General features: G+C 34.8%; 1 protein-coding gene across 3 annotated transcripts in view; it reads right to left on the bottom strand.

Moving 5' to 3' along the window:
• Positions 1–1,814: 1,814 nt before the first annotated feature.
• Positions 1,815–18,132, bottom strand: part of Smchd1 (structural maintenance of chromosomes flexible hinge domain containing 1) — a 151,290-nt gene continuing 134,972 nt past the window's right edge. For all 3 annotated transcript variants that reach the window (XM_046467441.2, XM_058586405.1, XM_058586406.1), the window contains 4 exons: positions 17,126–17,297; positions 10,261–10,419; positions 9,859–9,973; positions 1,815–2,843 (listed from right to left, as the gene is read on the bottom strand). In XM_046467441.2, the coding sequence (XP_046323397.1) occupies positions 2,819–2,843; positions 9,859–9,973; positions 10,261–10,419; positions 17,126–17,297 (471 nt within the window). In that variant the 3' untranslated portion in view covers positions 1,815–2,818. The remainder of the gene's footprint in view (positions 2,844–9,858; positions 9,974–10,260; positions 10,420–17,125; positions 17,298–18,132) is intronic.

Below are 18,132 nucleotides of genomic sequence, written 5' to 3'. Positions count from 1 at the left end.
TTGCATGTCTTTTGTTAAATTTACTGCTAAGTGTTTTATTCCTTTTGATGCTATTATGAGTGGGATTATTTTAATTCCATTTTGGATTTTTCACTACAGAAATATAATTGATTTTTGTATACTTATCTTGTATCCTTCAACCTTGCTGAATCCATTTGTTAATTCTAAGTTTTAGTGGATTCTTTAGGGTTTCCTATATATAAGATCATGTCATATGAAAGCAGAGATGGTTTCACTCTCTAAGCTGGATATCTTTTCAATTTGCCTAATTGCCCTGGCTAGAACCTGTACTACAATGTTGAATAGAAGTGACAACAGTAGACATATTGTCTCATTCCTGACCTTATGGGAAAGACATCCAGTGTTTCAACAATAAGTTTGATACTATCTGTGGATGAGAAAGTGCCAATTTAATATTAGTTAGTATTTTAATGAAAAGCATTTGGATTCTGTTAAATGCTTTTTCTGTATCTATGGAGATACAGATTTTTATTTCATTGATATAGCATATTGATTTTTAGATATTAACCCAGCCTTACACTCTTGGGATAATTCCACCTGGATAGGGTACATAGTTTTCTTTATATGTTCAATATTTGTTTTGCCAGTATTTTACTAAAGATTTTTACATACACATTTACCATTTTTCATTTTTACAGAATTTAAAAAAAATTTTCTTGACTAGATGTTTCTTTCTTTTATTTTTGGTACCAGGGATTGAATTCTGGAGCCACATCCCCACATCCCCACATCCCCAGCCCTATTTTTTGTATTTTATTCAGAGACAGAGTCTCATCGAGTTGCTTAGTGCCTCACATTTGCTGAAGCTGGCTTTAAATTCATGATCTTCCTGCCTCAGCTTCCTGAACTACTGGAATTACAGGTGTGTACCATTGTGCCCAATTAGATGTTTCTTCATTGCCATTTGCTCTTAGGAATACCAAAGGTTTCAATATCGGGGGTTGCGGAGTGGGGAGGTGGCAGTACTGGGGATTGAACCCGGGTGTGCTTAATCACTGAGACACATCCTCAGCCCTTTTAAAATATTTTATTTACAGACAGGGTTCTCAATGAGTTTCTTAAGGCCTTGCTAAGTTGCTGAGGCTTGTTTTGAACTAGAAATCTTCCTGCCTCAGCTTTCTGAGCCACTGGGATTACAGGCATGTGCCATCATGCCCAGCGAGACATTTGCTTTTTAAAAAATTTTAAATTTTTTTGTAGTTGTAGATGGATACCATGCTTTTATTTTATTTTATTTATTTTTATGTAGTGCTAAGGATTGAACCCAGTGTCTCACACATGTTAGGCAGGCATTCTGCTACTGAGCCCCAGCCCCGAAACATTTACTTTTAAATTAAATAGGATTATTTGACAATTCTATAGTAATACAATGCAATAATTTTATGAGTGTAAGTAACCAGGCAATATAGTCAAAAGTATAAAAAATTTAGAAGATAGAATTTTATCTTTTCGACAGTAATATTTTACAATTAATAAGAACCAATTTCACTTAAAACAATTTTCAATGCTATAATGCAACAAATATTAGTCTCTATAATTAATTATTTTTTGTGCCAGGGATTGAACCCTGGGGTGCTTAACCACTAAGCCACATTCCCAGCCCCACCCCCTTTAAAATTCTGAGACAGGGTCTTGCTAAGTTGCTTAGGGCCTTGCTAGGTTGCTGAGGCTGGCCTTGAACTTGGGATCCTCCTGAGTCACTGGGATTACAGGCATGCGCCACAGTGTCAGGTCTAAGATAATTTTTTTTAGAGCTTTAAATTAAAAAAAAATAAAATAAAAACACTTATCTGTTCAGTAGGGAAGAAACAATTCTGTTTATTAACCTCATTGCATATTCAGAAAGGATTAAAAAACACACATATTTCCTGGACAAAAACTGTACCAAAAGTTTTCCTTACAAAATAACCTCTCAGACCAATTGTTTGGATTTACACAAAGACATATATACTGACACACATTAACTTGAACTAATACACAATTTAAATGTTTTTGCAATAACCTTCTACCAAACTCTTATTGCATTAATGTCAGAGAGTATGTTTTCTTTAACATCTTAAAAATAGTAATAAAAAGTTACAAAATAATGTAAGTGTAGAATTAAGGCTGAGACTATATAATCTAGTATTAATAAAGCCAAATAATACTTATAAAAAAGATGTTGCTGCACATTTTATTTATATACAGAATAAGCCTTTGAAATCTGAAAAGCAACCTGTCACATATTCACTCATCAATTTAACGTTATTCTGTGTATCTTAACATTTGAATTCCAAGATACCTGTGCTTTTTTTTAATCCTGAATTCTTCCATCAAGTTTCCTCACATATTTACAATTAAATATCTAGTCTCCAGAACCTTCCTTACAAAAAGGCCAAAACGCTTCTGTTAAATAAATTCACACAAAAGTAATAAAAAGGCTGTTTTCAAGAAATAGTTCTAACATATTCATGATAATTATACTGAAAAATAGTACATATACTTTTCTTCAGGATTAACAGATGCCACGTGCCAGTTTTCCAGTCATTGACATATGAGCATACGTTCTTCTGACACATTTGCAAGATAATGACAACCAAAGGGCATGGTGACTGGAATAATTCCAGTAAATCCATACTGTCCACTGAGATTCATAAAATTGAATGGTTGCTTTTAGTCATCTGGATACACATGAAAATTCATGCCTAGATACTTGTACTGTCCCCAGAAATATTCAGTTTGTTAAGTCACCTTTTGTTCTTCTGAGAGAGATGCAGAGGCAGAGTATTCTTAGTAAGACCAGTGGCCCCTTCACCTTTTATACATCTGATTTAGTTGGAATCCTGGTGGAAGTACGAAAAGAAAAAAACATAGTAAGTTTTATGTACCAAAAATTTTCTTTCCTAAATTCACTCATCAATAATTGTTTACTTCACATGTATGCCCCCCCCCAAAAGAGTCTGAAAGGCTAAGTAGTTATTGTAGATGGACACAAATACATGTATGTCTATAATGCATGTAAGTAATTTGAAACAGTTCTTTGAAATGGTAGCATCTTGGATCCAAATTCTGCAGATACTAACCTGTCTTGTGCTTTCCCTAAACAAAATTATGATTTTAAGAATTAACAGGAATTCTAATGCTTATTGTAGAAGTCACAAAATAAAGACAAGCAAAAGAAAAAACATTTTAAAATACCTATAATCTCATTAATGTAGAGATGAACACACCAATATCTTGGTAAACATCAATACTGATGTATTTTTATTCATATACATCTAAATGTTTTCTTTTCTAATGATATCCCCTGAAAATGCCACCCACGAACAGAAGATACACTTTTTTTTAAAAAAAATATTTATTTTTCAGTTGGACACAATATCTTTATTTATTTATTTTTATGTGATTGAACCCTGGGCCTTGTATGTGCTAGGCAAGCGCTCTACCGCTGAGCCACAACCCCAGCCCCCCCGACACTTTTTTTTTAAATATTGGGGATTAAAACCTAGGGGGGTACCCCACCACTGAACTATATCTCCAGCATTTTTAATTTTTTGAGACACAGTCTTGCTAAGTTACTGAAGTTCATATTAAGTAGCTGAGATTATAAAACATTTTTGATAGTGCTAACTTAAAATCTTTTCAGTAGAAAATGCATTATAAAACTGTGTCTATTTAAGAAAACAAGATGGTCTACTGAATATCATGTGCTAAACATGGTTAATACTTGCTTTTTTAAAAAATTGAATATTCCTGAAATCCAGATGCAATTTATGAGTTAATTTGAAGTTTTTCTTAATAGTTCATGAAATGATATTTCTTATAATTAATGACATCTCAGAGTTGATAAAACATGGTATATTTCCTCTATTAAGAGATAATACATACACATACATAATATAAATATATACAGAAACAAATACTTTTTTCTGTTTCTACTATTAAAATTTGTTCCTGATTTTGGTATTTCAATACCATTAAAAGACATTTTAATTTTAGACACTCTGACACTTAGAAAGTGTAAGAATTGTCAGTTCAAAACTTATAGAAATAGAGACTGGGAATGAGAAAATTACCTCCACAAGAGGCTTTATTAGAATTTATGCTGCAGCATAAATGGAAGTAATACAGGGACTGATCTTGGTAACTGTAATTTTTTAGAAGACTAGTCTCTTTACTGAATTATATTCCAGGGTTTGTTTTGCTACTTATTTTCTCTCTCATGTTGCTGACTCCCCTCATATGTATGATTTTTGATTATACAATTACATTTAAGAAAGAGGATTATACTGTTGACTTAGATTTCTTCTGCTGTTAGAGAAACAGAACTATTTTCCCATCAAGTGAGTGAGAATTATAACTGAGACAGAATAGAACAGGGTCATTGAAGCCAAAGGTTTTGCTTTCATTGTGGGTGGACAGCCAAGTACAGGTCACTGGCTCCTAGAGGCTGACATCAGACAGGGCTGTAGGGTGCCAGCAACTGTACCAGAAGCCAATATACCAACATTTAATTGACCAATTACCACTGCTATCTAAATATGTGGTATCAGCTTTTTATCTGGAGACAAGATAACATTAAGTTTGGGCTGAAAATATGGCATATTTTAGCTGTGGTTTCCTTTCCTTTTCCCATTCTGCTCCCATCCTTTTATCTCACATTGCTCCTTTTTAGGGCTGGGCTTTTTACTCTTTGTTATACTTCCTGACTTGGGAGTCCAAAGTCTCCATCATGCAGACTGTCTCTCATTATTTCTAGTCTACTTCCCAATCCTTCTGTGTCTAGTATAGTCTACCCCTTATTTCTGTTCCCTATTTCCAGAAACCTTTAACTGATATTCAGTTAAAGGCAAAATGACATTTTCAGACAAAATATGGCTCCAATTTCTTTCTTATTTTTTAAAAAAATATTTTCTTAGTTGTAGATGGACACAATATTTATTTTTATGTGGTGCAGAGGGATTGAACCCAGTGCCTCACAAATGGGAGGCAAGCACTCTACCACTGAGCCACAACCCCAGCCCAATTTCTTTTTTTAATTGATGTTTTTAATGTTTGACAACAAAATATATTACAATTCTTATTACACATATAGAGCACATTTTTTTATATATCTCTGGTTGTATATAAAGTATATTCACATCAATTTGTGTCTTCATACATGTACTTTGGATAATAATGTTCATCACATTCCACCACCATTTCTAACCCTCTGCCCCCTCCCTTCCCTTCCCACCCCTCTGCCCTATCTAGATTTCATCTATTTCTCCCATGCTCCCTATCCCTGCTCCACTATGAGTCAGCCTCCTTATATCAGAGAAAACATTCAGCATTTGGTTTTTTGGGATTGGCTAACTTCACTTAGCATTATCTTCCTCCAGTGCCATTCATTTACCTGCAAATGCCATGATTTTATTCTTTTATTCCAGCCCACTTTCTTTTGGTACACTTTTTCTACAAAAGTTACGAGAGAGAAAAACATGGTATCCAAGAAACAGTGATTCAACTTAAGAGAGTAGCCAAGGAAGCCTGAGGAAAGCAGAGCTGCAGGAAGTTTATACAGCAACTATCACTAATGCAGGAGGAAGAGGATCTGATCAAGATACGTGGCAAGTAAAAAAAAAAAAAAAAAAAGTGGGATGGGGGCGCAATTAGAAACTTCAGAAAAATTAACATATAAGAAATAGTCCAATAACAGGAATACAATTTAATATGACTTTAAGAATGATAGGAGTACAGAAGTTTTATGTGAGCCTGATGTTTGTTACACTGAATAGTGGTCTAAGTAAGAGTTATAACATTAGAACCAAATATAGAACTTTGTGAGGTAGCCAGAAATGAGATACCCTTGTTTAATCCCTGGTACCAGAAAAAACAAAACAAAAATATACAGAATGTAATACTCATACACAACTTTGCCTAGTACTACAAAATATTTACATAGATATCATAATGTAATAAGTTATTTGAAGGTTTCTACTCTTGAAAAAAACATGGAGGACTTGGGTGTGGTTGCAAGATAGAATATAATTAAATAATCATGATAACATTAAATGCTCAAATAATTTAGAACTCAGTTCAAAAGTCAATAGGTGAGCAAGGCAAGACAGACTTCCACCCCCAAAGGGACAGGTGAGCTATACCCTCTAAAATTTAATACAATAAGACAGACAGAAGTACAATCAGAAGTAGGAGAAGTTATACTCCATTTATATATGTTGTATCAGAATGTATCTACCTGCATATATAACTAATTAAAAAGAGAATGACTAAAAATTAATAGTTAAAACAAAGGTTGTCTCTGGGAAATGGAATAGGTGTGAGGATACATAGGACGAGTTATTTTATTATCATAAGCTCTGTCTATACCTTTTGTCCAAAATAGGAGCCACTAGCCATGTGTGGTTCCAGAGCACCTGCAATATAGTTAGTCCTAATTGAGATTTGCTATCTTCTGAATTTTGAAGACTTTGTATGAAAAACAAACAGGTAAAATAGCTCTTTAATCATTTCTTATATTGTTTAAATGTTGAAATAATATTTTGGATACTGGATTCAACAAAAGCTATTATTAAAGTTAATCTCACTGTTTCTTTTTTACTTTTCAATATGACTCCTAGAGAATTTTAGATTACCCTGTGTGGCTCACCTTACTTTGGCGTCTCCTCCCTACTCCCCTCACCCAGGGCTGAGGACTAAACCTAGGATGTTTCATGTGCTAGGCAAGTACTCTGCCACTGAACTAAATTCCCAACACTACGTGCTCACATTATATAATACTATAAATCTATACCCCTATTCAGCTTCTATACATGTATGACTTTAATGAAAATGATACAACTATTAACGATGATAAATTAAAAAAATAAACTTTAACCCAGTCAACCTCCAAATTGCTATAAAATCTTAACAAGTTTCAAATCAATGTCTGTAGTAACTGAGAGGTCTAGGCAAACTCAGTACTGAGATTGGCACATATTCAGAAATATCTATTTACTCTATTATCCTTAGTCTAGAAATGGTCCTATGGAATTTCTTCACTGGGAAGAAGGTTCTGTTCTCTTAAAAACCCGGAAAAATGCTCCCCACTACCTGGGGGTGGCGGGGAGAAACTCCTTAAAAAATTATGTCAATGGGGGGTGTAGATCAATGGTAGAGTGCTTACCATGCTAGGTCCTGGGTCCACTTCATAGAAGTGCCAAAAAACAACAAAATAAAACAAAACCCAAACAAAACAAATGAACAAAAACACCTGGGTAACATCTTTGGGCTGGGGATGTAGTTCAGTTGCAGAGTGCTTGCCTAGCATTGTATGAAGCTATGGATCTGATCACCAGCAAGGATGTATATACACAAACAGAGAAATCTACATAAAGGCAGAGGGAATAATATAGTGATATAATAATATAATATCCTGTTTTTGAGCTTTAGTAATTATAATATTTTGCCAAAATTTTAAATATCCTTTGCCTGTTTTCTAAAATATATATTTAAAAATATACCCAGACAACACAAATACCTTAGTATGCATTTCTAACTATACATTTATTTTAATGTAAATATTATACTATTATCCATAAAATGTACAATTTAACATATTAAAGTATATTAAATACTTATATTAAAACAAATATGATTATACAATAATATTTATATGTAACATGAATATATCTAATAGCTAGGTAATACTCAAGTTTCTCCAATTATTTTAACATTGTTGTTTTATTTATATAATTTTGTGATTCTGGGGACTGAACTCAGGACCTACACACATGCTAGGCAAATGCTCTACCACTGAACTACATCCCCAGTTCTTTTTCTTTTGAGACAGAGTCTCACTAAATTGTGGAGCCTGGCCTCAAAATTGAGATCCTTCTGTCTCAACCTCCTGAGTAGCTGCTGTCTGGTTCAACCCTGTTATTTTAAAGCTGGTTTATTCAAATCCAAATATAAACCAAGGTCTGTACATTGCATGCAATTGTTAAGTCTTTTAAATCACTTTTATTGATTCTCATTCCTTCCTTCTTTATATCATTTATTAGCAAAACAAAAGCAGACATTTGTTCTATAATGTTCTGCATTTGGCTGACTGCTTCCTTGTGATATCTTTTAATTTGGCTCCAAAATTCTACATATTTTCTGGTAGAATGGTAGTTAACAGTAAATGTTGAGCCCTTCTCAAATATGTGAACCAGGGTCTAATGCCTTAAGTCATTTATTGTATATAATAAAGTAATCTTCTTCTTATGTACCCAGAATGGTAGCAGAACACTGAGAAGAATCACTCAAATAATTTTCTGCTGTGTTAAATTCTTCCGTGGAACTCTAGTTGAGAAAGTCTAAGTAGAAGTGTCATTAGATTCAGGTTATTTCCTCTGAGGCACATACAATAGCAAATGTCCTATAACTTTTAGAGTTACTAAGATTGATAATTGAGATCAGGTGTGCCAATTTGATCTTTCCATATTCAGTTTCCTATCAAATTTTTACTTAATTGTTGAGTACTCTGCTGATTATCATTACCTAGATTCTTTATTAGCAGCAGCAAAGTCATGATGTTTTCATTTTACCATACTTCCTATACTTTGTTCTTACATAAGAACTTTTTCTATAAAGAACTTTTTAAAAAAGAATGTTCTCCAGCTTTTCATTAACCTAAAAGTTCATATAAGAAAGACAGAATACATCTTTTCTTTATGAATACATCAATTTTTGTAGTAAAGAGTTGGTATCCAAGCAATGCCTATGATGATCAATGACTTTACCTTTTTAAACACCATAATTTTTTGCAACATGATGGGGAAGTGTGTTTCATAATCTGGCCTCTGCTGATATGTTCAACCTCATTTGTCCCTATCTCTCCCTCTCACCTACCATGCTTGCTATCTACCGGCTCACACCTTCCAAGCCTACTTTTTCTCCAACTGACAGCAATTTCTATATGGCCGACTCCCTCCCATCCTTCTTCAGTTCTCTGCTTCAATGAATTTTTCCTGACAACTGATACTGTTTTCCCACTACTTTGTGTCATATTATCATTTCCTCTTTCCTTACACGTAGAAAAAAAATAAAATTATCCCTCTTCTACACAGAATTAGAGAACATGATGAAGAAGCAAGAACCATGTGACTTTTATTCACCCAGGAATATACAACACAAAGTGAGCATTCAAATATTTACTGAATATGCAGGTGAACAGGACATGGAATACCAATTATAAAGTTGCCAATATCAAGGGAACTCCTTTATGGTTATGAGAAAGTTACTCAAATACAGTCTATACTTATACCTTTGAAAAATCCCCTATATACCATGATGCCCTTCTGTGGGTTGCCCTTACTGATATCTAAATCTAAAAAGGAAAGGGTTAGGCTGCAAATAGCTTGTTAGTTTTTTAGTAGCCATCTAAATAGTATCTGATTCTTCAAATCGAACATTATAAGCAATTTTTAAATAATGTACAAATTTAAAAAACAGAACAGAAGCCTATATGAAATGTGGGGGAAAAATAAATAATTTTGCATGTCCTATATTTAGGTATGATGATCCTATGAAGCAGAATGCAGGGCATTTGAAACTTAACCCAAACAACAAAAAAAGCAATTTCACTCTTAATGAATTTTAGTAAAACATAAACAACTAACATTTCCAAATAGTAAAAATCATTAAGAAAACTGAATATACTAGGAAAACAAAATAATTTTCTTATCTTCATTATCATTGCTTAGAGTTTTTTTTTTTTTTTTTAATTCTAATTGTAGCTCAAGGAATAAATAAGAAATAAACTTATAGTGTTATCATGATCCAGGAGCTTTGATAAACTAACCAATGATAATTTTCAGGTTATAACGTGCTCACCTATTTTGTCTTGTAGTTTCTCTTCTCATTCTTTTAGGAGGAATTGGACAATCTGTCATCTCAACTTTTGTTGAATGACGCAATGAATCATTACACTTACGTGTGGGAGTCATACCTATAAAGATACAAAATGCAGAACAAACTGAAATATTATATGAAAGAAAAAAATATAAACATATCTTAACTTATAAGATAATAAGATAAAATACTGAGAATGTCTCTTACTAGTCCTGCTAAGAGAACAGTTTAAACCATTCTGAGATGACTTGGAGATTAAGAGTTTCCTGTCAATTTAAATTCTGGATCATTTGCATTCTTTCTTTTTATAGCTGGACTCTCTATCAACATAAATACTTATCTCTACACAGAAAAAGTAGAAGTTAACAAGAAATAAATATATACCAAGTTTCTGCTCTATTAGTTTCAGACTCTTTTCTTGTTCATCTAGTTCTTGCTTTTTCTTCTTCATATCAGGAGTATGAAGGTATTCTAACTGACCATTAAGGTCCTCATTCACACTGCCTAGCTTGCACACAGCAGAACGATACTGTTGAAGAAGATCTGCAAAGAAACCAACCAGACTTTTGGTTAAATTACTAATATCACACCATTTTAGGGAAAAAATTAGCAACATTAGGCATTATGTTATAGTAAGACATGGAAACTACTTTTAAAGTCATAACACATTCGATGTAAAGCAATGAAATAAGCAAGCATAGTTAAGACCACAACAAACGACCACTAAATTTGAATATTCTCTGATTGCTTGACTTAGTCTGTGTCAGGAAAAGTTCTCCATATAGAAGTGCTTGGTTAACTGGATTACTCTCTCAAGGCTTACGTCCTCTCTGATTCAATTCCACAGAGATGAAGGGAGGGGGTGAAAGGGAGGCACTATAAAAGGAACTAAACATTGTACTGTTAGAAAACCACTGCTTCTCAAATGAAAACTGACTAGAAAGTTTTTAATAAAACCATTTGTAATTATAAGCGTGACACTGAGAATGCTATGACAAGTCATGGAGTGAATATGGCAGTGCTGCAACTTATGAAACATTGTGCACTGGAAGGAAGGAGGGAAAAAGGAAAGAATCAAAAACAGTGATTATAGAATTCTTTAAAAAAATAGTAGGGTAAATATTTAATTTTAATAAAACTTAACTTTCCTTAATTTGTCTAAAAATGCATTACATTTGCTTTCATAGTATAGTCTGTTTACATGATTTACTAGACAACAAACATTAAATACAGTGACTAGTTTGTTAGTAAACTATTTTGTAAGTAAACTATTCTCCACAGGCCAAAATAGAAATACATTCACAATGTTCTTAATACTGTGACTCACAAAGCCTAAAATATTTACTATCTGGCCCTTTTAAACTCTTAAATGTCACAAAAAAACAATCAATATTTGTGGGAATGAAGAAACACTTAAATATTTCACAAATATATATAGTAGTTTACATACAAAACCGTCCAAGATAATTATTACAAGAACAGAGTATATCAAGTATAAAAAGATGTAGTACACTTAAAGTTTCAAGAATGGTTTAAGCAAGTATCCAACATGCTGGGAATCTACACTTAGAATGAGTGAACAAATATACTTGCATATGTATCTGTGTGCTTGTGTCCCTTTATCAGAGATGCATAGAACCATAAACATTTCAGATTTTAGAGTTTTTCAGATTTGGGAATACTTGCTTAGACTTCATAGGTTGGTCATCCCTAATCTGAAGATCTGTGGACTACAGATACTCAAGCTGTACATTAAATTATAAGATTTTTATTCTTTCTTTCACTTTTTCTTTCTTTCTTCTTCTTTTTTTTTTTTTTTTAGATGGGGTGTCATCATGTTTTTCAGATATTTCAATTATCTGGGGGAAAAAACCTGATTAAAGCTTTACTGAGATATGAAGAACAAAACAAATTTTTTACAGAAGGGCAGGGGTGATACTGAGGATTGAACTGAGGAGTGCTTTACCAAAGAGCTACATCCCCAGCCATTTTAATTGTTTTTTATTTAGAGACAGGATTTCACTAAGTTGCCCAGTCTGGTTTCCCAAGGCACTGGGATTATAGGTGTGTGCTACCATGCCCAGTGGCAAGATAGTTTTTCAAACAGATTATTTCAATGTGAAAATAATAGAAAAGAATTGAAAGGTTAAAAAAATATAAAAAGATTAAAAATATATCTTAAGGGCTCTTACTGGGCAAGTATTTAATAAGAACCCAACTGTCTAAGCATGAGTTGCTTTGGAAGACAGAAGCAATTAGAGGGGTAGGTAGATTTTCTTAATAGTTCAATTTGCACTTTGTGCTCTACACGATTTTAAGATGTTTATTGGCAAAAAACTCATAAGCACTATAACTATAGAAAAATGTCATGAAAAATTTATACCAGCTTCTGTTTCAATTTGCTTCAAAATAAGCAGAAGGAAGAGATAGAAGAGTAAATAAGTTGTTAAAAGGTGGAAATAAATGAAACAAGCCTGGCTATATTTTAATAATTCAAAGCTAGTGATAGGTCCCTGGGAGATAATTACACTGTTCTATTGTCTTATAAAATAAAATCCCCTTCCCTGAAAGCTGTAGCACTTAATAATCTTGGTCACTATTTATAAAAATATTAAGAATATTAAAATTAAAATATTAAGAACAAACTGGTCAACAGGGCAAGACATATTTCAAATAAATAAATAAAATTTATTAAGAATAGCTTTATAAGGAAGGGCAGCAGAATAGACAATTTGATTGATGTATGTACAATCCATGTATGTATTATATGTCAAAACGCATTCTACTGTCATGTATGACTAAAAAATAAATAAATAAAAATTAAAAAAAAATAGCTTTATAAAAAACAATAAATGGGAGTGTAATAATTGGGAGCTCAACCTTTAAATAAATTAAGAAAGATATAATAAAGTGTAAATATAAATAATGTCTAATCTGGTCAGATATGTACTTTGGAATATATGAACATAATAAAAAGAGTAATAGTTTTGATGTCATAATTATAAACTTCATATTAATTTCTCTAATTGCTATTAATAATTCTCCCTTTTCTCTTTTTGTACTGGGGATTAAACTCAGAGGTGATTTACCACTGAACTACATCCCTAGTTTTGTTTATTTTCTGAGTATCTCACTAACTTGCTGAGGGTCTTGCTCAGTTGCTGAAGCAGGCCTTGAACTTGGGATCCTCCTGCCTCAGCCTTCTGAGTACAGAGATTTATAAGCGTGCCCTACCCAGCTCTGTCTTCCCTTCTTTTAAAAATCCACATCCTGGCTTCCTTAGTCATTTTCTTTGCATTTTAAAAGTATTCCTACTCACAAGAATGGTATGGAAAACTTGGAATAATACAGGAAAGAAGAAAGGTTTTTTACTAGATAAAATTTTTTATTAGATAGGTTTGGAGGTTCAAAAAAATTTTTGCGGGGGTAGTACTTGGGATTGAAATTAGGACTTCACATACGTTAAGCAAGTGCTCAATTACTGAGTTATACCCCAGCCCTTTTAATTTTGAGACAGGGTCTTACTTTGTGGCCAAGGCTGTCCTGGAACTTTAGAACTTCCTAAGTCAGCCTCCTGAGTACCTGGGATTACAGACATGCACCATAGCACTCAGCTTGGAGGTTCATTTTAACACATAATTTTTATGTTTTCTATTCCGTTTCTATTTAACTTTATCAGAGACAGTCACAAGATTAAAAAATTCAATTAAAGCACTTAAGATTTCTAATGTTTTGCAGAAATTTACATTTAAAGTTCACTTCTAAAATACCTATAGGATGAAGTTAACTTTCTGAACACATCCTTAGGTTAATAGTCTACATATATTTTCTGCTATTTCCTACAATTTAGTTCATTTCATTTGTAGATTCTACATATATTATAGAAATTATATAAACATTTAGTCATTTTTTCAAGTCTTATGCTTTGATTTCATTTGCTCTTAAACCAAATACTATAATGTAAGACAATGTATACCTTAGATTACAAACACTCAGTTTTAACTGTTAGTAGTTGACAGTTTTTTAAAAAGTATTTTTTAGTTGTAGGTAGATACAATACCTTATTTTATTTTTATGCTGTGATGCTGAGGATCCAACCCAGTGCCTCATGTGTGCTAGGTGAGCATTCTACAACTGAGCCACAACCCTAGCCCCAGTAGTTGACAATTTTTGTGGTGGTCTGGATTAAAATTGTTTTTGTTCCAAGAACAATCAATAATACACAGAAGGGAGGTTCCCAAAGCTGTTTGTTCACTTTGATCTTTACTAAGGCTAGTTGACTCAGGAGGGAATTTTTGTCCTTGGAGTGGTGGAACCTGAGCTGTTAAAAAAAATGGCACTCCAAGATGAAGGTGAGGGAACTCAAGGCTGCTAACTCTCTTAAAGTCATTTTTGGTTTTGTCTTGGCTGTTTCCAATTTCCTGTATCTGTGATTTATTCCAGTCTCCTTCTAATACAGTCTTATTTAGCTTAAAGTAGTCAGGGATAGCTGCTCTTGCTTACAACCAAAAGAACTTTATACACAAGAGTATCTCTGTAAACTGTCTCATCTGATTTGAATTTTTGTTGTTTAATCATCAGTCTGAAAATGTATCTTTTAAGATATATCAAGAAGAATAAATGTTAAAAACTTGAAATCCTTGTGTTATTAATTTTACACATATGGAAAGTCAGAAAGGCACAGAAATCTTTAATAATTAGAATAGTTTTTTTCCTCAAAGACATACAGATATTGCCTGTTATATATTGACATTGAGATGCATAGGTTAACTCTTGCAACTTCTATAAATGTGGCAAAATAAATATGTATTTTTAAAAATATATTTTAGTTGCAGATGGACACAATATTTTTTTTTTAAAATATTTATTTATTTATTTTAATTCTCGGCGGACACAACATCTTTGTTTGTATGTGGTGCTGAGGATCGAACCTGGGCCGCACGCATGCCAGGTGAGCGCGCTACCGCTTGAGCCACACCCCCAGCCCAGGACACAATATTTTATTTATATTTTTGTGGTTCTGAGGATCAAACCCAATGCCTCACACATGCAAGGCAAGCACTCTGCCATTGAGCTACAACCCCAGCCCTAAATATGTTTTTTGTTAAAGTTACACTGTTTTCTTTTTGGTTTTGGAGAAGAAGCCTCCTGTTGCTGGTGGAAGTTAGCATTAGCACACTTGGCTGCGGGCTAACACCACTAGAGACCTGCTATCCCACAGCTTCCCTCTCAACTGCAGTTGTGTTGCTCTGGGATTCAGTCAGGCAGTGAGGGGCCTGCAGGATGTGTTGGAGACATGGCTGAGATTGGAGTTGGGGGCTATACTACCTGTGATGCCAATATCAGCAGAAGCCATTGGTATCTCCCCTGTGGCTGCCACTGCCTTGGTACTGGGTCCGGCTGTCATCATGACTGGTAGCTGCTCCAGAGGCCCCAATCAAGCCACCATCCCTTTTGCAGCTGCCACTGTCCTGATTGCCGCAAAGACTTCCACTTCAGCCATGGCTGCATTAGACACACAGTGGCTACTCTAGAAGACTTTGCTTTGGCTATAGCTACTCCAGATGACTGCCCCCCCCCCACCCCCCAGCTGCTATGGATGGCTCCATCAACCTTGAAGCCACTCTGTATATCACCACCCATGATAGCCAGAGGTAATGTGGGTTCAGCATTCTTGTGCAGAGTGGCTTTAAACTGCAAAAAGTCTGTAGTCAGCAGACAGAAGACTGCGTATGTGGACCCTGCCTCTGTCTATAAGTCCTCTAGGGTCCAGTCCAGAAACCTCTGTCCCATATACTGCTCTCCATTATGCTGAAGTATAAACCACAATAAAGTTCTTTTAGATGGTTTTATTTTTCATATTCATGATTTATATCTCAAATTGAGCAGGCCGAACTGGTGGCTCTAACAGCTCATAACATTATCTCTAAGAATGGCTAGAAGTCAGTGAACTATTGAGAGCTGCTCAGAGTTAGCAGTCTTAGCTAAGAGCTGTTAGGAGACAGCTAACAATGAGGCAGGAGAAAGAACAGGAATAGGCAGACAGAAAACTTGGGCCCCTTCAAGGTTAGGTTTCTGTCTAAAAGGGCTCAGAGACCACAGATGCAAGCTAGGCCCCATGATGGTCAGGCCAATTTCTGTTTAAGGAGAAAAACTAACAGTGAGACACCTATTGCCTAGTGCCCAGACCCCCCTCCAAAAAGGCACAGTAACCTGATTGGACCAAAGGGCATGTAAAGAGCTCATATGGACAATGAATGCCTTACCCAGGATTGGGTTGGGAGCTAACTTCCTTACCCTATAGATTCATATAAACCCCTAGACAATAGTCACTCATTGGCAACCCTCTCTTGGGATCCCTCTCCTTTGGGAGCTCTGCTTCCTTTCTTTTTACTTTAATAACTCCTGTTACTTTGCTCTCACCCTTTCTATTTGTAGATTCAATTCTTCGAAATCACAAGATGAAGGACCCAACCAATCCTACACTCTGTGTTACCATCTTTACAACTACCACTTTTAAAAGGCTAAAATAATAACCCCAAACTGGAAACTATACAAATTCCTCAACAGTAGAATAAGGAAATAAATTGTGATATATTTATACTATAAAATACCATTCTGCAATGAAAATGAACTTCAACTACATACCAAGAATGAACAAAGACAAAAACGTATGCATTGCATGATTCCATTTATATAGAGTACAAAAATCAGCAAAACTGGCCGGGTGTAGTAGTGCACGTCTGTAATCCTAGCAGCTCAGGAGGCTGAAGCAGGAGAATTGTGAGTTCAAAGTCAGCCTAAACAACTTAGTGAGACCCTGTTTTTAAACAGAATACAAAAAAATAGGGCTGGGGATGTGGCAAAGTCAGCCTCAGCAACTTAGTGAGACCCTGTTTTTAAATAAAATACAAAAAATAGGGCTGGGGATGTGGCTCGGTGATTGAGTGCCTCTGAGTTTAATCCCTTATTTTTTTATTCTGAGATAGGATCTCCCAAAATTGCTTAGGGTCTTGCTAAGATGCTGAGGCTGGCCTTAAACTTGGGATCCTTCTGCTTCAGTTTCCTGGGTTGCGGGGATTAGAGGCGTGCACCATCACACCTAGCCTAGAAAGCTAAAAGTATATGACAAATACACTTTGCATTATTTATATGTTACCAGTCAATTCTTCATGTTAGATTCTCACTACACTAACCCTTAAATAAAAGGTTAAAATCAAATCAGAAACTGTTATTTATTTCAACCTACCTATTTGTTCCCCTAAGATCAAACACTGTTTTGGGACTGGAGCTCCAAATACCATTCCTCGAAGTTTATCCATTGGAGGAGCTTTATTCTGAAGGCCCCCAAACTTTCCATTACTTCGAATTCGATCTCCATCTCTGGTCAGCAATGTGGGACAGTGTGTAATTTTAACAACCTATTGTAAGTAAATGGAAATAGTGGGTAACTTACTCTAACAGATAAGTGAAATAAATCAGTCTCAGAAAAATCAAGGGTTGAATGTTCTCTCTCAAATGTAGAAGCTAGAACAAAGTAAGGGGAAAAAGTAGGAAGCAGGAAGGTCATATACCGTAAAGATAGAGGGAAGATCAAGGGAATAGAAGGAGACTGGAGGAGCAATAGAGAAGGGGAAAAATGTGGAATGAATTTGATCAAATTATGCTACTTGCATGTATAAATATACCATAGTAAATTCTACTTTTACGTGTATCTATAAAGCACCAATCAAAAATAAATGTGTGAGCCGGATGCAGTGGTGCACGCCTGTAATCCCAGTGGCTTGGGAGGCCAAGGCAGGAGGATCGTGAGTTCAAACCCAGTCTCAGCAATGGTGAGGTGCTAAGCAACTCAGTGAGACCTTGTCTCTAAATAAAATACAAAATAGGGCTGGGAGTGTAGTTCAGTGGCCGAGCGCCCTGAGTTCCATCCCTGGTACCCCCCCCCCCCCCCCCCGGCAAAAAAGAAAAAGAAATGAGTGGACGAAGGACAGGCAGAGTAGAGGAAAGGGAGTAGGGAGAGGGAGGAAGAAGGAAAGTGGGGGCACTGGGGACTGAAATGGAGTAAATTAAATTTCATGCATGTATGATTATGTCAAAAGGAACAACTATTATGTTTAACTATAATGAATTGATAAAAGCCAAAAACATTACAGTTCTACCAAAATTATCTGAGATTATCTAAGAGTATCTCTTTTCTAATATTGTCACTGATAATGCTGTCCTGAGTTTCAATTTTATAGTTGAAAAACATAT

This window comes from Marmota monax, unplaced genomic scaffold, assembly GCF_021218885.2.
Source record: "Marmota monax isolate L192 unplaced genomic scaffold, Marmota_monax_Labrador192_F-V1.1 WCK01_AAM20220418_F8-fsc00103, whole genome shotgun sequence".
Lineage (NCBI taxonomy): Eukaryota > Metazoa > Chordata > Mammalia > Rodentia > Sciuridae > Marmota > Marmota monax.
Note: the sequence above shows the minus strand (reverse complement) of the source record. Positions and strands in the feature narration are given on the sequence as shown.